At 38.5% G+C, this 23,124-nt stretch overlaps 1 protein-coding gene across 1 annotated transcript; it reads right to left on the reverse strand.

Annotated features, from left to right (window-relative positions):
- Nucleotides 1–20,403: 20,403 nt before the first annotated feature.
- LOC139685876 (uncharacterized) lies at nucleotides 20,404–21,477 on the reverse strand. The gene is made up of 2 exons (XM_071583005.1): nucleotides 21,435–21,477; nucleotides 20,404–20,857 (listed from the first exon to the last, which is right to left on the reverse strand). Exons 1-2 carry the CDS (start codon nucleotides 21,438–21,440, stop codon nucleotides 20,513–20,515), a joined length of 351 nt encoding a protein of 116 aa, XP_071439106.1. The 5' UTR covers nucleotides 21,441–21,477; the 3' UTR covers nucleotides 20,404–20,512.
- Between the last annotated feature and the right edge of the window lie 1,647 nt (nucleotides 21,478–23,124).

A 23,124-nucleotide genomic window follows, 5' to 3' on the forward strand; every position in this document is an offset into this window, starting at 1 on the left:
GGATAGTTTCTCATCTTCCACTTTTCGCCCTCTCAGCTTCCACTCTTCGCCCATAGCAAGGTCGCCTCAAGAATATTGCAAATATAGCTTTAAATTATAATATTTGCCATGTAATTCTAATGAAAATACACCATTATCTTTGCACTGATTTTTTTAATCTCATTAGTTTTTTCAAAACTAAGTACATCTATATTTGAAAATGTGTGCGATAAATTTGTAGTATGAAAAACTCTATCCGTAATAACTAAGTAACTAAGGCTAACTTAACATAACTTAACTTAGGATGAATTTTAATTGCGTAAATGTGTGATATAAAGTGAAAACACTATGAACAAACAGAAACTCTCTTTGCAAGCAACACACGAATTAAACGAAAAATAGGCGAAAAAATCAGCCAATAAAATGTTGCTTCCGAAAGCCGTCAGTTAAATGCAGTGATATAATAATAATTTGCGTGTTAATTATATTAGAGTTAGTAGTTTATCTGATGAGAATATGATATTGGCATACATTAATGAATATTTGATTTATTACCGTGAATTTACTCTGAAAAATACTGCATTAGTATGGGGTATAGTCACATGAAATGCTGGCCCCAACTGGCACTATTGTAACAACTTGCCAGAATTTGTTGTAGAATACTTGACATTGGAATTCGCGTGATCATTAGTAGCAAAGTCAAATTTAATTGATGAAATGTGGTACATGGTCAAATTTTAAAACTGTTAAGGCGAATTTTCTTTGTGCGTAAGCTTTCTAATAAAGCTGCGCACAGATGTAGTATTAATTTTCAGAGAGAATGGATCCAATGAACCCACTATAATAACTGGTGATATGTTGTGTTACACGACTGATTTTCGTTGAAGTGTTCTACCTCAGCGCATAGAATATTTGTTGGCTGTGTGGAATTGCTGTACCCCTCAAAGGAATATTTCCTTATCTGTACTGCATACATGTCGGATAGGTCGTCTTTATACGGCGTTTAACGCTCTTATCATGTTTTAATGTTTGAATGATGGTGATCGTAATCCTCTCTGAATAAACTTCATATTTTGATCGCCAAACGTTCAACTGTGCTGTGTCCCGTTTCAAGCATACAATTTTAACCTCATCTGCACAAATTTTGGAAATGATATATCCGTATCAAAATCTTTTTCTTTGAAATTAAAAATAAATTAAAATCTTTTGATGAGCACTCATACTTTATCTTGGCTTCCAATTATCAGTCTTTACATCGAATTATTTTTCTGCACTAATGAGAAATGCAGTCCCTATTTCCTGAGCGAAAGTCTCTTTTTCCACTTAGTTTCTAAGGTATAGGTGCGCATTAAAATGTTCTGCACCCTATATGATCTTTAATTATCCACTTCTGGGTGACGATGTTTTACAAATTTTACGTTCTTGGCGTGGGAGGTAATACTGATATGATTTGTTGTAACCAGTCGCCATATTCAACCGCTCTACCTTCCTTACTGTTTCCTTTTCTGCCAAGTCAGTTGTGTTTTGTACTGCCACTGTAGACCTCTGCCACTGTACAGCCGATGATGTTCTACGAATATATGAAAAGACAACGCTATTTATGAAACTTCTCTAATGAATATTTTTGTTTTTTCCTTATGGTTTTGTTCTCAAGCCGTAAAGAGATTGAATAATTTTTTGAGAAGTATAATTGAAACATATCACATTTTAATCTTCGTGCGTGTTATTGTCAGTTAAACCTATGGAATTTGGAGGCGCCTGATTCATTGCGGATTTTAAACCGTGTGTTCCAATTCGCAGCCCTTTTTGTACGGTTGCATCTGAGGCGGGTTGCATATAAGGTGAAGCTTGCTCGCCACCGATCGATGAAGAGGGTCACATTTTCTAAAGCTTTCTCAGTATTTATCTGAAAGGTGACATACTTTTTTCTTCCTGGTATGAGCCATTTAATTAGAATCAGCCGGTGAAGTACACATTGGATTGCATCGCGGATATGCAGCCTCTATGTAACCTCATGGGCTTGCAGAACTGACTCAGTTTTTGAGGAGAGTGGTGATCTTTTGTGGCTAATACACTCAGTGTTTTCATTAACGACACTCCTCGCCATGATTAGATACAAATCGCTTGCATAATAATTCTTCATGCATATGAAGTAAACCTATTTTGTAAAATTTTTGCTCATAAAACACACCGCTAAAGGTGCACCCTCTCTCAAACTTCCTGCGTGGTTTTTCAAATATACATAATTCCCATACTCGGATACAATAACACGAGGCAAAACTACCGCAATTACTCAGCATAAGCAACATATTTGCTGCACATAACAATGGAAATAGACGTAAGCTTACACCTAGAGCTTAGCTTAATATTAATAAGCTTCCTAGAGCTTAGCTAAATCATACACGTTAATACTGCACTCTATGAGAGGTAATTTTACGTTATAGTACGTAATAAATATTTTTTAATATATACATGGCGTATACAAGGTATGATCAAAAAAAGACAGCACTGATTTTATTCTGTGCAAACCGGTCAACGGATCGAAACAAGGCACAGTGCGCCATATAGCGACACATTTGACGACTAAAACCAGAGGTGTTGCGTTTGTTTACTTCGAGTCGTTACGCAGCAGCGGTATGTGTCCTAACTAACCTGTTCGTCGCCGCGTGCAACGGTAGCAATGAAGGAGCAAGAGGAACAGCGTGTGTGCGCGTAATTTTGTTTCAAACTCGGCAAAAGTGCTACGGAGACATTTGGAATGATTCACCAAGCCTTTGTTGGTGAAGCTTTGAGTCAAAGCCTGTGTTTTGAGTGGTACAGTTGTTTTAAATCGGGCAGAACCTCGAAAGATAAAGATTCGCGAACGGGGTAGCCTTCTACTTCGACAGACCCCAACCATGCCAAATTGGTGAACGTTTTGGTGCGGGCAAATCGCCGTTAAGCTGTTAGGGAGATAGCTGAGGAAGTAAACATTAGTTTTGGATCCTGTCATACAATTTTGACAGACATTTTGGGCATGACGGGTGTCGCATCAAAATTCGTCCCGCGGGTGCTGACTGTTGAACCGAGACAAAAACGTGTGGACATTTGTCAGGAACTCCTGGATCAAGCCAATGCCGACGCAGAGTTTCTTAAAACCTTCTTTTTGTTTCTAAAGATAAAATCAACATTGAAAGGGAGCCGACTCGACTCTATTGCGAACATTAAAACTAATTGTACGGAGGACCTGAAGAGGACCCCCGAGGCGGCTAACCAGGCAGGGCTCGAGAGCTGGAAGAAACGTTGGCAAAGGTGTGTCGTCGGCCGAGGCATGTACTTTAAGGGCTACAAGTTCGATTTAGCTGTATCCGTCGAAATAAACAATTTACAAAATCAGTCCTGTCTTTTTTGATCACCTTGTAAATAGCATTTTGAGAAGCTTTGCAACCTAAAATAACATTGGCTAAGGGTTACACATCTTGGTTTTTAAGATGTCATTTTTTCCACGAACAATAAGAGATCATAATAACATTGTCCGACCTCGGTAGGGCCATGTTCAGGTAAATATTAGTTTGCTGTGTATTCATCCCCTGCCACGCACCCTAGCGGTGGCTTGCAGGGTAAATAAACAAATGAGTTTGAAGAATAAGGAAGCAAGTTTAATAAAGACAGGATTTAATGTACAGTAAAAACGGAAAAACATTTTCGTTGGACAATAGAATGGTCATTTCAACTAAAGTCACGAAGTAAGATCCTTTAATAAATACATTACCTACGATTCCTTATTCTTCATTTAGAAAAAGGAAAAATGGACTCACACAGCGTCATTGGGTACGATTTTTGCCTCTTTTACTCGATAAAACATTAGATAGTTACGAATAGGTTGTGTTAAAATATTTTCAGGAGCATAAAATACGCACATCCGAAGGTGGTCTTACGTCAGAGAAGTTCAGGGGAATAAATCAACTGTTAATAAGACCTACCAGCAGTTTGGAAAAGGCTAACATATTAAATTCCATCCTTCAAAGCGCCTTCCCTGATATCTCACTCAATACCCCCGATAGCTTACCAAATCGTGCCGGTCAACCGATGCCCATAATTGAAATCTCATTAAATGGAATAGAACGTTTGCTGAAAAATATTTAGACTAATAAATCCTCCAGGCCCGCTGAAAAACCCGCTCGTATATTATTTGAAAATTGCTACGTATCTAGAAATAATATTTAAGAAGTCGCTGATAGATCACAAGGTTCTTAGAGGTTGGAAAACGGCTGACGTAACACCAATATTTAAAAGCGGAACGGAGTATTTACAGACCTATTTGCCTCACATCCATTTTGTGCAAGGTTATGGAACATATAGTTGCTAGTTCGATCGTGAGACACCTCGATAATCAGGAATAATTAATAAAAAATGAGCAAGGTTTCAGAAAAGGTAGATTCTGCGAGACACAACCTGCGGTTTTTGTTCATGATATTATTATTTCGGGAGAGAGCATTGTTCCAGTGGACGCGATTTTTCTAGATTTTAAGAAAGCCTTCGACAAAGTACCTCATACTAAACTACTCACAAAGCTAGAAGTATATGGCATAGACAAAATATCCCGGGTTGCATTAAAGACTTTTGGAATGGTCGGGGACAAAGAGTAATCATAGTTGGAGTTAGCTTAAATGAAATAGAAGTTACTTCAGGTGTTCCCGAGGGAAGTGTCATTGGAGCTCCTTGGAGTTGGAATTCCTACTTTACGTTAACGGCATTGGCTTCGTAGTCACTAGTAAGGAGTAAATTTACATTTAAAGATAAATTTCCCTGATAACGTTATTAGAAAGTGTAGGTCAATTAGTGGGTCTTACAATACTAGGTTGTCAAATGAGATTTTTCGAAGCACGTTCAGTGCTAATGAGACAAAAGGAAGAATTGCTCGTCAGAATATAGACCGATCGGGTATAAAGACACCCAAAAGACTAAATAGCATCCCCAGAAAGCAGAGAGCAACACACGCTAAGAAGGTTTTAGACGAGGAAATAATTAGGGCGTGCCATGCCAGAATGAAAAACGCGGTTAAAGATTCCTTCCCTGATTAAAATCAACGAAACCATACAGAATTACGAAGCATCTAGGTCCACTGGCAAGAAGGCCGTCCGGAAGGCGCTAGTGGAATTCTAAATGAAAAATTAGTTGAACATTTCGATGATAACCCAAAGATATTTTGGTCCTACGTCAGGTAGTGTAGGGAAAAGAGTTCACCGTAAACTCATTGAATAACGAAAAGGGGGATAAAGTAACGAGTAGTTTAGATAAAGCCAATATATTGAACTCATTCTTTCAAAGTATTTTCAACATATGCTCAGAATATACCCGAGAACCTTCCGAAAACATTTCAGCCGCCAATTCAAGCAATCGAATTTTCCACCCGCGGAATGGAGTTACTCCTTAAAAACATCGAGCCCACAAATCTGCGGAAGCTGATGAGATACTGGCGTGCGTGTATAAAGAACTGTCGTCGGAGGTTGCACCTTCTCTTGATATAATATGTAAGAAATCATTAGCAGAAGAAAGCGTGACAAACGGTAGGAAGGTTGCTTCTGCGACGCCAATATTTAAAAACAGATACCGGGAGGACCCCCGTAATTATAGGCCAATATCACTCACCTTCTTCATATCCTGTAAGATTCTTGAACACATCATTGTTAGTTCCCTAATGAGGTACCTCGATATCCAAGATTTATTGATTAATAACCAACACGAGTTCCGTAAAGGTAGATCCTGCGAAACTCAACTCGAAGTCTTTGTTCATGATATAATGAATTCCGGTGAAAGTAATATTCCAGTTGATGCGATATTCCTAGATTTTAAATAAGCTTGCGATAAAGTCCCTCATTGCAAGTTACTAGCGAAGGTGGACACTTGTGGAATACACGAGAGTATTATATGCTGGATTAGACAACTCTTTAGAGATCGTGTTCAAACAGTCGTCCTGGACGTTTTATCATCCAACACTGTCTAGGTCACGTCGGCTGTACCACAAGGGATTATCAAAGGTCCCCTCTTGTTCCTCATGTGTATGAATGATCTCAGTACCGTGGTTAATAGCAAACTCCGTCTTTTTGCTGACGATGCAGTGATTTATGGGGACATTAGAAGTCGCGAAGAGAGAGTCGCGTTGGCTAATAACCTAGATGAAATTCAGATTTGGTGCGACACGCGGCAATTAGAGTTAAATTTGAAAAATGCGTATTAACACATTTTTGGGAAAAGAGTAATTTACTCCCTTTTAGTTACGAAGTGAAACAAACCGAAATCGCGAGGATAGATTCCTTTCAATACTTGGGTGTAACAATTACTCACGATCTGTCCTGGGGAAAGCGCATACAAGAAATATGCGCTCGTGCTAATAAAAAATAGGATTTGTAAAAAGAGTGCTCGATAAATACGACGAAAAAGTAAACGAACGATGTTTTCTTTCCCTAGCCTGGCCCCATCTGGAGTATGCTGCCAATATATGGGATCCTCCCATATAAAAATAAATTTGACTTCGGAATTAGATCGAGTTCAGCGGAGGGGAGCAAACATTATTATGACCAACACAGTAGCGTAACTACTTTGCTAGAAAATGTAGGCTGGGATTCCCTTACACAGCGGCGATTGCAATATAGATTAAACTTATTAAAAATATTTAAAGATTGGTCCTTTTCCGATTACATTAAGAACATAATACGAGCCCCAACGTACTACGGTCGGAGGGATCACGAATATAAGATTAAAAAGATAGACTGCAAGACTGACAGGTTTAAAATGTAATTTTTCTAAGAACGATGGAAGATCAGAATGCTTGTAGCCGAAATCCACTAGGAGTCAGTTCGGCACAATAATTATTAACCTAAAAGGTAGGGACTGCGCGTGGTTATATATACTTATATTTTTTTTGTAGGTTTCCCCACCTTCCCCCAACCATTTGAAAAACCCTAACTCCCTCACCCCTTATCCTTTCCTCCTGGTGCTGAACCCACTGCCAAACACCTTTTTGGTGGCTCGCAGAGTATTGATGTTGATGTAAGATACGTTTATTTGCCAACGATGCAGTGGTTTACCGTGCTATCCGTGATTCTGAGGAGACAGTAGCTTTGACAGATGACCTTAATGCTATACAACGCTGGTGCGACCCTTGGCAATTAGAATTAAACTTAAAAGAGGTGCGTGATCATACATTTTTTTTGAAAAAGAGCCTCACTCACAATCTCTTCTGGGTAAAACACATACTGGGAATATGTGGACAAGCTAACAAAAAATTAGCATTAATTAAAAGAGTACTTGGTAATATATGATGAAAAGGTCAAAGAGCAATGTTATCTGCCTTTGGTTAGGCCTCATTTAGAATATGCTGCAAGTATATGGGATCCTCAGGAAGTTGAATTGATCGCCGAATCGGAACGCGTGCAGCGTAGAGGAGCTATATTTGTAAAACTTTGTGGTAATAAAATCAGTAGCGTATCCAAAATATTAGAGCAGCTAGGCTGGGAATCACTGGCGGAGCGAAGGTTAAATTACAAATTGAAGCTCGGGCATAAATTGAAAGGTCTCTTTAGAGGTGATGTTGAAAATGCATTGCTACCCCCATCGTACTACGGTAGAAGAGACTATGCTGATAAAGTTTTAGAGCTTAAGTGTAGAACAAATAGATTTAAGAAGTCATATTTTCCACGAACGATAAGGGATCATAAAAACATTGTTCGACCGCGGTAGGGTCACGTTCGAGTAAAATTATTCTGGTGTGTACGACCGCCACACACCATGGCGGTGGCTTGCAGAGTATACTATATATATATATATATATATATATATATATATATATATATATATATATATATATATATATATATACATATATATACATATAAAGAAATAAAACAGATCAATAAAAAAATAAAACCCAATCTTTATTTTTGAGTTTCACAAATAAAATTCTATGGTTCTTCATAAACAAATACTTTCCATTTTAATTTGAAGGATAACTCATCTGATGCTATTACAATTAATGTCTATGATTATAATAATCAAGAAAATTTATGAAAAATGTTTAGTTATGACAGTGACCTGTGGTAGAAGCATTTTCAGAAAAAAAGCAAATCATTCGTCTGATTGTGTTCTACTCGTTGAAAGAATAAAAATTCATTAATTCATGCATTCATTTTATTAGCTCTTGCCTGGATAATGGTTTCAGTTCCATTTGTTTCAAGATTGTACTCTTAATTAATTTTATTTTATTTGGTGGAATATATTATTATTTTAAACAAATTTGGTGTCTTTAATTTTTATTTTAGTATCTTAAATAAGGTGGGTCGCGGTAGTCCAGGGGTAGACCGTTGGACTACTGGACTGTTTCAGGGCCCGGGTTCGAATCCCGCTACGCTACTCGGGACACCTGCAGCTCCACTATGTGATTTTTCGGGGATCAGGTTTTTTGGGAAACCATTACCGGCACATGGAAACTAACTGCCCCCCCTTCCCTGAGGTGTGAATTTCACACGCCGTCGGGCTTAGTACTGGGTGAACTCTACCATCACCTACCAAACCGACCTTCGGGTTAATTATTGTGCTTATGGATTTTATCTTGAATACTCTTTAAATTGCCGCCGCATAGCAGTGATGTAGCACAGCGTATGGTCAATAATTCATTTTTAAAATCTATAAAAACTTCATTATTATGACGTAATGAATATTGATTGTTATGCCGCATTATTCATTTGTATGTTCATGCTCATTAAACTTTTAATAGGATCGTGTTGTTCGACGTGAATGATTTATGTTTTGCAATTCCATTTTTGTTGATCTTTGTTATTCTAAAGGCCATAGACATTTTTAACATTTAATATTTCAGTATATTTTATTAATAAATGCATCCAATCCATTTTTCAGTCGCAGTTAATTTTCTATCACCGTATTATTAAATCGACTCTTCTAGTTCAATACAAATGGCTAGTCGTCTTGACGATTGGGAAATACATCACGTCACGTCTTGACGAAATCATGACACTTTAAACTGAATGACAACTCAGCTTTAGAAATTCAAGTAACATTAGAATAAAAAGTTTTAAAAGTTAAATCCTGACCGTAGTTTTAATCTCAAAATTTCTGTATTTAGATTTTAACGGACATGATATTGACAACAAAGCGTGAAGGATGAATGTAATTTTTTAATCGAATAATTGAAAATAAAAAATTATGTTTATTTGAACGCTTTGTGTGCACCAAAAATGTTCGGATGTGAAAGTTAACATCTCAATAGAGTTTATTAATTTCACATAATTCATATTCTTGACCAAGCCACGTGCGTATAAATGAAGTGACTGAATTTCTTAATGGTTTTAATAATTGGGTGAAATTATATGCTACTGATTGTTAAGCAATGCATATTAACATACGAATGGAATTTATTTTATGTATTAATAGAAATATATAAAAAAATTAGCGAAGAACAAAGAGCGGAATACGTAGATTAGGTTGAAAACATCGGGCCTAACGAAGTATGTCTCATTAAGATGAACTAGAGGTAAACGGAGGAAGGAAAAAATAGCATTGGAGAATGTTCTTTTATTTTGACTACTCCATGGCCTTAAATCACCTCAAAAATTCAAAATACTTTAGGCTATCAAGAATTTGGGCTTGATTTGCGCAAAAGAAATTCCGAAACACCGTAAAATAATATTTTGTTAAAACATAAGAATGAGCACGAATGATGTACATATACCATTCAAAGTGATCAACCCCAAGGTTGGTGTGATAGGTGTGCGGTTAGAGTTCACCCAGTACTAAGCCCAACAACGTGTGCAATTCACACATCAAGGTAGGGGGGCAGTTATTTTCCCTGTGTAACCTACGGTTCCCCAGGACGATAACCCGAAAAATCCTTTGGCTCGGATGAATCTGAGGGTGCTCAGAGGCTTCACCTGGATTGAACCTTGGCCCACTTTTCAGTAATTCAGAGCTCTGCCCACTGATTTACCGCGTACCCGATTGGTGTAAACATACGTTTAATATAAACTCACAAATTCGATGAGATTCCAAAAGAATATTTAAAAAATCAGATATTATTTATTTTAAATAGTGATAACATTCTATTTTGACCTTTGTGATTATTGGAAGTGTTGGCCATGAGAATGGCTTTGGAAAGCATGAATCGTAGGTCCATAAGTGAAATAACCGTAGGTGTTCTACGTTAACAGTCCTAGCAATTAATTTCTAGCCAAAAATACTATACCGTGTGGCGGAGAGAATGTTACCGTCTAAACGGTTTCTCTGCCGCTTTCACAAAACGTTAGCATTTAACGTACTCGTCCCAAATATCAATTTTTCTCGCCATTTAGCATGGCAGGAGGCAAAGTTATATAGAGTAATTCCATTTCCAAACTTACTGCCATGTCGACTGTACCAGAAATACTTCATGGATATTAATGGTGGGAGAATAGCAGGTGGAAAAAAATAAGAGAGCGAAATGCAGTTAAGGAGATTTTTTATTGAACCCACTCCGAGGTAGTACATGGCGTTTGCACGCCGTGCAAGTAGACCAGGACTCCAGAGACCGCTCCCGGTGATGGGAGTGGCCTTGGACTTCGAGGTGCGGCACCTCGGGCTCCAGCGCCCGTCTCCTCCACACTCTGCGCGCGCGCCCTCATCGGTCGGCGCGCCAATGTCGGTGGCACGGTGGCCGGTCGGCCGGGAGGCGCCCCGCTCGCACGTCTCCTCCTCATAAGGGGGCCTTTTTCATGTTTTCCACGTTCGGCAGGGGAAAGGGTAAGGGGTAGTAGGGTTGATGGAGATGGTTAGAGGGTATCTGGTAGGTCACTCAGACGACGGTGAGTCCGTGGTGGTGGATGGGGGAGTAGGCATAGGGGTGGATGAGGTTGGAGTAGAGGCCGGAGCGGAGGACGGGGAGGGCGGCGTGGGCCGTGACCCCAGTGACGACGGGGGCGTGGGCCTGGTAGGAGACGGCGACGGGGGTGGCGACGTGCTGGACGACGGGAGAGACGGCGGCGTAGGAGTGGCCCTCGACGCTGGAGTAGGCGAAGTTTCCACCGAGGCGCTCAGACTTGATGACGGCGCTGTCGAGGCTCGGGGTCCTCACGAGGGTGGTGGCTGGGATGAACCCGGCGCTGGCGACTCCGACGAGGGCGAGAAGAGCGAGGAAGGCCTGTGCGGAACAGAGGGACAATTTTTAGCATGACATTCAGGATTATTCCGATTATGCGCTCATTTTTCCCTAAGAAATAATATTTCGCTCTCCATGAGCTAAAAACTGAATTTTCAATTCTTATACATATGTTATTAGGAAAATAACTACATAATTGTAAGTAAGACCTTGTTGCTAACTTGAATCTTGTAAATACGTCACGTTTATATTTTATTATGAATTGACTGTACTGCTTGTTAAGTCTGTAATGGCACACCAGGGCCGTACTATATTTGCGGATTAATATTTCAGACATATATATCATTTGTAAACTTATATTATGTTACCCAGTAGTAAATCAAAAATGGTTCTGGTAGAAGAATATATTTGGAGCAAAGACACCTTTGATCAATGAAATGTTTCAGTCAGTTTTGTTATATTTCCAAAGGAAACCGCATTTGGAATAAATGGTGAATGTTGTTCGTAAATCTATCTAATTGTTGTCAGTATTACCTTCATGTTGATTGGGCGTTGGAAGTTGTGGGTCTTTCCTTACTGCAATGAAGTTCAGGTTGGTTATGTCTCAGATTTTGATCACCCTTATTTATATAGGTCCATAGCCGTTTCCGCCCTCCTCCTCCCAAGGACAGGCGGTGGACCTATGGTTTAAGCTCACCTTCCTCCCTCCCCTACCACCGGGGGCGTCCGAGTTTTGTCTGTGACATTGATTGCCTCCAAGGACTCTTTCGGACTTTCTCCAATTCCGGTCAGATGAAAACTGTATTATAGCGCAGGGCCATTATTACTGGACTCTCTTCTGCGTCATTATATTATTTCGTGCGTCAATTGATTTATCAAAAATATATTGCGAAAATTTAATAACATTATATGCTTTGAAATTTGTTGTCTCTATGCTACTACAGTTGAATGGTAGATTAAAAAGTTGGCTTTTGGACGAACTTATATTGTCATCATGAGATGAAGGGTAATTAAAATTAAATAATTATACAGATGGGATAATCAGGTAGATACATTTTCGCGTAAACTATTACGAAAGGTTGATGTATTCTTTCGTACTTGTATATGGCCACGGCAAAATATTTTACTCAGTTGAATTAAAGTGTCGTTTTCAATAGGTATTATGGAGAAAATCTTGTTATTCATTTCTTGCATTTGATTATTGCCTTGGAACTGTTGATAATTCTGTAAATTTGAAGCATAATTATCATATGCTAAATTACATATAGATTTTCTTGAATGTGATTCTGCTGATTGCCATGCCTCTCTTTAATATTTCTTTCTGCGCTTGTAAGTGAGCGAGAATGGGAAGGGATAACATTTCCCAACTCAAAATGTTAAAAAATTAAAACATTATCGAATAATAAATTTCTCATTTTTAATTGATTTAAAAATGTTCTTTATATACATAATTATAAATCATAGATCCAATTAAGTGTTATCAAGAGCACGGCGATTGTTAGAAGACATTCTGTATTTATTATTCTAAATTGTAAAAATATCTTAACTATTGCGCAGACTTTCGTAGCTGTTGGCTGAAAGGATCCGGTTTCAGATCTGGCCGAAACCTTTGGACGCCCTCAGCTACACATGGACTGATTTTCGAGAGTAACTTCTTTCAGCTCAGAAAAAGGAGCGTATCTTCAGTGCAAAACTAGTTTGCGGCTTTTTAATACACGTACGTAAGATGTGAGTCCTACAATCAGCTATGGAAGCAGATAAACTTGAAGTGGAGATGGTGCTTTAAAAATGATCTCCCTGAGCACTGAAGAGCCAATAAAAAAATAAACTAACGTTTTCGAAACGGAAGATTTTTAATATAGGCACAGATTGGATATTTATCGTCATAGTATGTGCACCAGGAACGGATGTGAAACGTCAGATATAATACCAAAAATTGCGCACCAGGTGCAAATTTGACCGACTGAAATTACTTCGAAAACCATATTTATTTATTTAAGTACCGGTTCAACTGCTGTTCCAATTCGTTATAATTTACCGCTGTTTAACTTTTTTACTGAGTAAATAATTTTCTAGTTTTTTTCTTAATATCTTAAAAATTATACTCAGCGTGACTTTCTGTGCCGATTCATGCACGCATTAAATAAAATGACTGAATTGATCTCCAGAGTCATTATTTAAACTACCGGCTAGTTGTTAGTTAATGACGTTTTGAGTGTCTTATTGATAGAGTTTTTAATCTCATTCTTTTTATTCTTTAATTAGGGAAAACTAAGTAACAGTGTTAACCCTGTGAAAGAAAACACCTTGACATTAAGATATGGTCCTTGAGATGGTGTTGATAATATTTTCATAAATAATACGCTTGCATTTAAGGATCAATAGTTTCACACTCTTGTATCACTTTATATTAACACTTGTATAAATATTATCACTTCTATGGAGAATCTGTGGAAGACAATAAATGACATCCATGCTAAATATTTAATATGTTTCAATATACGAAGCTTTTGTTGATAATTGAGCTGATGTCTGCTTTATATTTATTTCTACAACATTGTATATTTATGTGTAGTCAGTTCAATCGAATAGTAATATATTTATAATTGAAAATAAGGAATTGCAGAATTATTTATATGATACATCTCCATTTATTTTTTCTGTCGTTTAAAGCCATCTGTCTTAAGATTCTTTTGTTTTACATCTACTCTTTGTGATCGAATTGTTTCATATGAAATTTCCTTAGAAAACATCTAGTGTATGTATCTTCCAGTATATTCTTTACAAAACTGTCTTGTTTCAAAAATCGTTTTATGAACTTTTCCTGTTTTCATTGCTTCTCGTGGACCTGCCATCTGCCACAATGCGTAGTGTGGTGGAGAGAAGACCCTGGTAACATACCTAGCCACTTGATCTATGCGTTTTTTACGAGAGTAATTTGAAAAGTTCTCAGAATGGAAGAACAATAAATGACTTACTTCAGCGAAACATTTTTATTTTTTAATGTAGTTTCCCTGTACGCAAATGCAATCGGTCCAGCGTTGTTCCAATCTCATCTCGAGAATTAGATTCTTTCAGGCCGGCAAATTACACGTCTACTTCGTCTGTTAGTTCTTTCTTTGAAGAGAGTCTCCGTCCACCGAAGAAAATTTTTAGTTTTAGGAAGAGATGGATATCTGATAGAGCCAAATCAGTTAAATAAGACGGACGTGGCAAGAATTCGTATCTTGGTTCACGTATTTTTTCCCTGGCAATGACACTTGGGTGTGGGCGTGCATTGTGTTGATGAAAGATGACTTTCTGCAATGCCATTCCTGGAATGTTTACGTATATTTTTACTGCAGTTGGTCCAGAAGGTTGGCGTAGTATTTTCCAGTAATATTTGGACCAGTGGGAAGATAATCCATCAGCAGAATCCTTTTCGCATCCCAGAAAACTGATGCCCTCACCTCTACGGCCGACCGTATTTTTGATGGTGGGGATTTGCTTTGACTGCTATTTTGTCTCTGGGGTATAGTAGTGTACCCAAATTTCTTGTGGCCGCAAATCGGCGCGGAAAATTCTGTTAATTTCTCTTATAATGGGCCAATCATTGTTCGGAAATTTCCATTCTGATGCGTTTGTGAACCTGGGTCGAGTTACGGTACCCATCCAGCAGATAATTTTCTCATATTTAATTCCAGGGTTAAAATGGGAAGTGCCTATTCTGATGAAATCGCTACAGCCTCAGAGATATCTTGGACTTTCAGTTGGCGATCCACCATGACCATTTTACGCACTTTTGCAATAATTTCTGGGGTAGTGGCACATTTTGGCCGATCACTGCGCGGATTATCATTCAAGCTATCCCGATCAAACTTAACGTCGTTTTTCCACTTGCCAACAGTTGAATATAAAAGAGCAGAGTTTCCGAGTGTCCTGAAAGTCGACATGAGTTTCCTTTGCTTTCATGCCTTTCCTTGCGAAGTATTTAATCACTGTTCGAATCTCAATTTGTTCCATCTTCACAAATCACTACATAGGAACAACAACAGAGAGGTTTCCGTACCACAGGTCTATTCCCAGAGTACTGACGGGTTACGCGTTTAGACAAAAAGGATTACCTATTACTACACGGGAAACTCGTTGCGCTGGTGCTGACATCGGGTGGTGATTCTGAGAACTTTTCTAAATACCCGCGTATTTGTATAGTTCTACATGGCAATAGTTACCTATATTCCTTGTTCTAATACTGCCACATTAAATTTTTTTGGGATCGAATAGCTACGGTGGCTAGCGTGCTGGCTTCACACTCAGAGGGCCTGGGTTCGTCTCCTGGAGAAAACCGATTTTTTCAGTGGTATCCCTATCCCTATTTTAAGTGCTTTGTTGAGAGCACTTTAATTGAGTTCGCCCTCCGCCGGATGGGACGTAAAACTGAGGACCTCTTTGACGCCTTTCGTTAATGGTAGGATAATGCGGACGCCGGGTTTCTCTCCACCCCTCCTCCTTTCCCACATATCCCTATGGCGTAAATGACCTCAGCTGTCGGTCGCCTCCCCAAAATCTGCTACTACTAGTCACTCTTTCACATTCATAGAGGAGTACGTTCTTTGTGCTAACCTTACTGTACATATCACGATTAATTGAAAAAGAATATGAAGCTACCAAAATTATATTGTCGATCATATGGAAAGAAGAGTGGGACCCTAAAACTTCAGGAAATCGGTATTCCAAAATTTTTCTGTCAGCCGAAACTCTCATAGAAGAAGTTTTTAGAATTTAAAAGTGTATTGTTTGAAGTCTTTTCTTCCAAAAGTTGAAATTCCATTGAAGTATGAGGAAATTACAATATGCTTCTTATCATAGTGGATAATTGATGGAAGGATTGCTTGTAGCAGCTCTACAAGCCGCGCTATCTGCCAGTCTCCTCATTGCTTCCTTGCACCTTTCCCTGGCATCTCCAACATTCTCGTGATTCATCCTTGGCCTTCTTTTGTAATTGTTCCACTATTTTTCCTTCAATAATGGCTTCGTGATGGACTATCGTGTTTCATGAGTTTCCAATTATTCCCCCTATTCCTTTTGCAACTATCCTCCGGGCTTCTTTTTTTCTCTCTTTAACCAAATGTCAAAGTACTTTTTCATTTGAGTAGACCCTACATTCTATTTTATCTTCAAAACTTGTTAGCAGCAATTTTGTGTCGCGCTCCGCCAATTGTTGTGTATTTGATAAAGATGACTTTGAGAATTGAATTTTCAGGAGTTGGGGGAAGGGAAGAGAAAACCTGTGTGTCATCATTAAATGAAACGGAGTCTCTCTTACGGGATTGGCAATCTACAGTTAATGTATCCACTTTTGATTCTTTAATTCAGTGACATTAATATCATGTATTAACTGACGTCATTTAAATGTTTAGCGTTTGCGGGGAAGTGGGAGGGAATTAGTGAAGGAGTAAAAACCAGATTACAATAGTTTAAAAAGGCATGTCCAAAGAGTTTAATTAGGGATTAAGGCGCAATGAGCAGATGCTCTCTTTCCATTATATTGTGCTGTTTTTTAGCATGATGTAGAGATTTACAAACGCCTTTTGGCTCTTATCGTTAATGATAATGTTCAAATGGAAGGAGAAAAACAATACATCGATCATCGAATTAATCGAAGAACCTGTCATTGTAGTTTCAGCGTAGAAATATCTGTAGGAGTAATGTTGTTCACAAAAATGAATGTCGAAACTTGAATATCATTAAATAAAATTAAACTTCATTTTTTGTTTTTCTATAACCTTATGACAACTCCTATTTTAAAAAATGACGAAAGGCAAACTTTCATGAAGGACCTAAATTCCCATCCAATTGTTTGAACGTACTAATTCACTTTTGATGAGCAGCATGAGAGAAATTAGCTCATCACTTGATTTTGCACTCGATGACTCGTTCGCTATGAGCATTGAATGATCAGTGTAAAGGCACGGATAATCTCATCGTTGCATCACATTAATATAGAAGTAAGGGGCGTTGTAATTTTTAAAGTTGCAATTGATGTGGCATTTCAACAGTAATCATAAGCGTAGAAAATGTGTCTGGCGATTATGTAATTCTGGGAAATATTTGGTGTTATTAAATTAAGATGGAGTAGGTATTGTGGGCAAGGTTAAAAAACGTTTTTCATTTTGTTGCTTAGACTTTTTCTATAGCTTATTCAATTTACAACGAGGAACGCCATTGCGAATGCCTATTTTGTTTGTCATAATTTATTGCAGATTTTTTTATTGATGGATATCTAAGCACTATGGGCATTTATTTGACGATGCATTTTATATTGACTAATACAGAAAAAATCTATACTAGCAAAGTTCTGCGCTTCAATCGATCAATGCGTCAAACTCAATAAAAATAGATACTTGATTGATAGCAATGTAAATATTTTCCCTGATTTGGTGGGTCAGTTTGCTCACATACTTGCTGACCATAGATCTGCTGTGTAAAATAAATTCAATTGAAATTTTTACAAGTATGTTACTTAATTACGTTCCCTTTATACGTTGATATATGCAGAGGGAAAGGAGCCTGGTACTACATTCTCAATTGATATTAACCCTCTTTACCTTGGGCCACTTAATACCACTCAAACGTGACGAAACTTTGGGAACAGCTTCACAAGAGTAAATTGGTACAAATGAACAACAGAAAAATCTATTTAAAATCAGTCTTTTGCTTTCCTGGATGTTTATTTTTGTTGATTTCAATTTTAACCGGCCCATTTATCATGCACGAATGTGAACTGTATAAGCGAGGTTAATGAGAGCAGACTTCCTCATTCTGCCAAGGCTAATTAACGATTTTAAATGACCTTGGCCATCGGTGTGCCCAAAGCAATATTAATTCTATATGAAAATATATGTTGAGCCCGAATAATGTTGATATTGATATAAATTACCGAAAGATATGCTTTGCCTGTTCGTGCATACAATCATTTGGTGATCCTTTCCGCAACGAGAGATTAGTAATTATTGAATTAATAAATAATTGATAATATGGGGCAATAAATGATTTTCATTTGAAGTTATCATCATAAATATCCAAGTTATACTCATGAACTGTTTTTCTGACTTTGGATGCCAATTCATGTTATATTGATTCCACTAAATTTTGCAGGAATTTTACTTTGGAAAAAATACGACAGCGTTTAGAATAGATCAAATGGTAACATTTCATATTAATGCGGAGGTTTCCGCGGCGTGCGTTAGTTGGGCTCTGCATGATTCACGGTAACGTAACATAAACTTGTAATGTTTTACTATTTAAAAGGTATCTAGATTATTAAATTAGATAGTCTACAAAATGCAAACGTTTAGGTTTGCGAGTATTTTTGGATTGTTATCTCTGTGGGGGTCTTAGTATTCAGTGCAGATTTCGGTGTTGCTCTGTGGTAGATTTTAGAGGATGGAGGTCTTAGGTTTATATTATAAAATAAAAATTTGATCATTTTGGAATTTTGCATGAAAAAATGCGGTTGCTCAGTAACACTACCCACGAAAAGTTTATAAATAATTCCTATTGGAATACCATTTTTGATACAAAACATTAATGCATAATGACCTTTAAATAAATTTAAAATAAATGGCGATGTTTACTGGATTCTGACAATTTTGAAAAGACCACGGAATGCTCAAGTTAATGTGCGATTAGTGTAAATACTAGCAAAATACGTATGCAATGTATTTTTTTCTTCGTAGTTATTTCCAGAGCAAGAGATCTTAAATATTTAGATCCACCATATTTAGGTTCCTTTCAAAGCTCAACATCCAGCATTGTCTTCAGCTCATTTTTTTGAACCGCAGTATTCCACCATAAGAATTCGATGAGTAAGGATAAAGCTCACCTGTTACAATGACCAAGCCGTGTGCAATTCCCACCATTCCGGTCAAGGTCCACAGTTCATTCACCTGGACCAATTAGAATTACTATAACGTTTGTTTTAACTTTTTGGACTCTGCTGTAGGTGTCCAGAAGGTACACCTGAATTTAAACCTACGATATTGCGAACCTAAAAGAATGCTGATGTCATTTTTAAGGGTATTATCTCTGGATTCACGTATCTGGGTCTTTTCCCGGACATCGCAAATGAAGAAAAGTTTCCATTACAAAAATGTATGAACATCACCGCGTGAAATGGTTTCAAGTAATAGGGGAAACAAATAAGACACGCATTCATGTGCAGAATGGTAACTAAGAAGTTTTCTTTCTTATAACGAAATGAGGATTAGCATGAGTTGTAAAAGTATTTTTTAGAAACTTTACAATATAAAAATGAGCACGAATTATGTGCACAATTCAAAGTGATCAACCCCAAGGTTGGTGTGATAGGTGTGCGGTTAGAGTTCACCCAGTACTAAGCCCAACAACGTGTGCAATTCACACATCAAGGTAGGGGGGCAGTTATTTTCCCTGTGTAACCTACGGTTCCCCAGGACGATAACCCGAAAAATCCTTTGGCTCGGATGAATCTGAGGGTGCTCAGAGGCTTCACCTGGATTGAACCTTGGCCCACTTTTCAGTAATTCAGAGCTCTGCCCACTGATTTACCGCGTACCCGATTGGTGTAAACATACGTTTAATATAAACTCACAAATTCGATGAGATTCCAAAAGAATATTTAAAAAATCAGATATTATTTATTTTAAATAGTGATAACATTCTATTTTGACCTTTGTGATTATTGGAAGTGTTGGCCATGAGAATGGCTTTGGAAAGCATGAATCGTAGGTCCATAAGTGAAATAACCGTAGGTGTTCTACGTTAACAGTCCTAGCAATTAATTTCTAGCCAAAAATACTATACCGTGTGGCGGAGAGAATGTTACCGTCTAAACGGTTTCTCTGCCGCTTTCACAAAACGTTAGCATTTAACGTACTCGTCCCAAATATCAATTTTTCTCGCCATTTAGCATGGCAGGAGGCAAAGTTATATAGAGTAATTCCATTTCCAAACTTACTGCCATGTCGACTGTACCAGAAATACTTCATGGATATTAATGGTGGGAGAATAGCAGGTGGAAAAAAATAAGAGAGCGAAATGCAGTTAAGGAGATTTTTTATTGAACCCACTCCGAGGTAGTACATGGCGTTTGCACGCCGTGCAAGTAGACCAGGACTCCAGAGACCGCTCCCGGTGATGGGAGTGGCCTTGGACTTCGAGGTGCGGCACCTCGGGCTCCAGCGCCCGTCTCCTCCACACTCTGCGCGCGCGCCCTCATCGGTCGGCGCGCCAATGTCGGTGGCACGGTGGCCGGTCGGCCGGGAGGCGCCCCGCTCGCACGTCTCCTCCTCATAAGGGGGCCTTTTTCATGTTTTCCACGTTCGGCAGGGGAAAGGGTAAGGGGTAGTAGGGTTGATGGAGATGGTTAGAGGGTATCTGGTAGGTCACTCAGACGACGGTGAGTCCGTGGTGGTGGATGGGGGAGTAGGCATAGGGGTGGATGAGGTTGGAGTAGAGGCCGGAGCGGAGGACGGGGAGGGCGGCGTGGGCCGTGACCCCAGTGACGACGGGGGCGTGGGCCTGGTAGGAGACGGCGACGGGGGTGGCGACGTGCTGGACGACGGGAGAGACGGCGGCGTAGGAGTGGCCCTCGACGCTGGAGTAGGCAAAGTTTCCACCGAGGCGCTCAGACTTGATGACGGCGCTGTCGAGGCTCGGGGTCCTCACGAGGGTGGTGGCTGGGATGAACCCGGCGCTGGCGACTCCGACGAGGGCGAGAAGAGCGAGGAAGGCCTGTGCGGAACAAAGGGACAATTTTTAGCATGACATCCAGGGTTATTCCGACTATGCGTCTCATTTTTCTCTAAGAAATAATGTTTCACTCTCCATGAGTTCAGAGCTGAATTTTCAATTGTTATACATATATCATTATTAGGAAGATAACCATATATTTGTAAGAAAGACCTAGTTGCTATCTTTAACCTTGTAAATACGTCACGTTTATATTTTAGTATGAATTGACGGCACTGCTTGTTAAGTCTGTAATGGTACACCAGGGCCGTACTATGTTTGCGGACTAATATTTCACACGCTGAAGGTTAATTTCGCATGTGTGACCGATCCATTTGTTTCGGAGGTTGAATCATGGATTTGCTCTTGAAGAAATTCTTATGTCCTATTGCGCTCTGAATCATCTCTTCCACAAATTAATTGATCAGATGGGTTCATTTTGTAGTGATATAAATTACGTTCAGAATGACGATGGAGGATCGTCTCAATATGGGTTATGGATCAAACTTTTTTTACGGTAGCCTTCATTAGGCTATTTTAAGTTAGCATAAGTATTAATTATCAGTATTTGCGGGCATACCTTCATGATGCTGGTAAGAGATGGATTTGGCGTTGGAGTTGGTGGGTATCTCCTCACTGCTTTGAGTGAATTGGTAATGCTTTAACATCCTAGCCCGCCTCCTTTTATATGCTGGGCCCACGCCCTTTCTCCCGTGGTAGGGCGGATATGCCATGCTCTTCTGATCTCGACGGACTCTCATTCCACCTGCTAACTTCCTGTATCGCCACCTGTAATGAAAAAAAAGGAAATCGAATCTCTGGCTGATTCAAGGTCATTTACGGTCCTTTTTATTTCCTCTACTTTGGCCGTCATAGCTCATGTCATTGACATGTCATGACGGCCGTCATAGCATATGACATTGATGAATTCTGCATTTACTCTTGGCTACTTTATTCGTAAAGGCAATCTTCAAAAGAGCCACGAGACTTTTGTTTTCAATTGGTTGCCAGGAGGTTTCAAACTAATAAAGTTTTTGTATGTTACCTTGTCGATAGAACTTCTCGAACTTGTCGATAGTTCTTAAGGAAACCATGGAAAATCTTTACGTTATTATTATTTTCGTCAACCTTAATGATTTATGCTGTTTCAGATGCTTAAACGAAGCATATATCTATTTCAACCAATGATTTGAACAATAATTAAAATGCTATTAACTTGGGGTATTTCAATAAAAGTTACATGTTATTAAGTGTAGAGATAGAAGTGGCGCGCTAGAAGAAAGATAGAAAAACATGCTATTAATTTGAAACAAAATTTACCTCTAAGACTCTACCAGAAAAATACACCTGTCTTGAAATAAATGAAGAAATAAATTTTTACTTTGTAAAATCATAGCGGGTGACTCCACTATGATTTTACAGAGTAAATGAAAGTTACTGTCGCGGCATCTCCCGCAGTTTATCGAATTTATAGCTCTATTAGCTACGGTTTTAAATATTTTCTTAAACAAAGCGTGAAAGCCTTCCATATGATAAGGATCTATGGCGACGTACCTGCTTTGGGAACGAATCTCTTTCCTTAAATAATATTTCTAACGAGATACCATTTTTTATTGTTCTATAATATATTTTGGGAAGGTGTATCATTGTGTGCATAGGGTCACACTGAAGAATTTCAATGGTAATTGAGAGTGCACAGATAATATGTATGGAATTGGGAATATACTACTTTTATGGATTCATATTTTCCTTCCTTTGCCCTAACTTGTTTTTCATACTTAAAAGGGTTACAACTCTTAAAGATGCGATAGTTTATGCAATTTAATGGCATGTGATGATGGCATGTGATGATGGCATGTGATGATGATGTCTATGCATTTTAGCGCTAGTTGATTGCTAATCGAGATTTAATTTTATTTTGTGTGAACATCAATTTTTAAATCCTGTTATTTCACGTCTAGTATTAATCAGTATGATTATATTCTCTTCTCGCTGCATTTAGGTTAGACCAGGGAAACGCCTCCAGGATTTTAGTTTTAATATACTGCTTTTAATGTATTTACCTTTACTTTATAATCTTAATAGAAACTGAAATTGTTTGAAAAATCTTCTTCCGCACTGATGGAAATTTCAACGATTCATCGCGACCCAGGATCTTAGTTACGAGTAAACTTTGTGATATTGACGGTGAATAATAACTAGAATGATAGGATAAACATTCCATTTAAGTTGCTAAATTACCAAAACGAAGTTCATAATATGAATGGCAG

This window comes from Hetaerina americana, unplaced genomic scaffold (genome assembly GCF_022747635.1).
Source record: "Hetaerina americana unplaced genomic scaffold, ioHetAmer1.1.p SCAF_1, whole genome shotgun sequence".
NCBI lineage: Eukaryota > Metazoa > Arthropoda > Insecta > Odonata > Calopterygidae > Hetaerina > Hetaerina americana.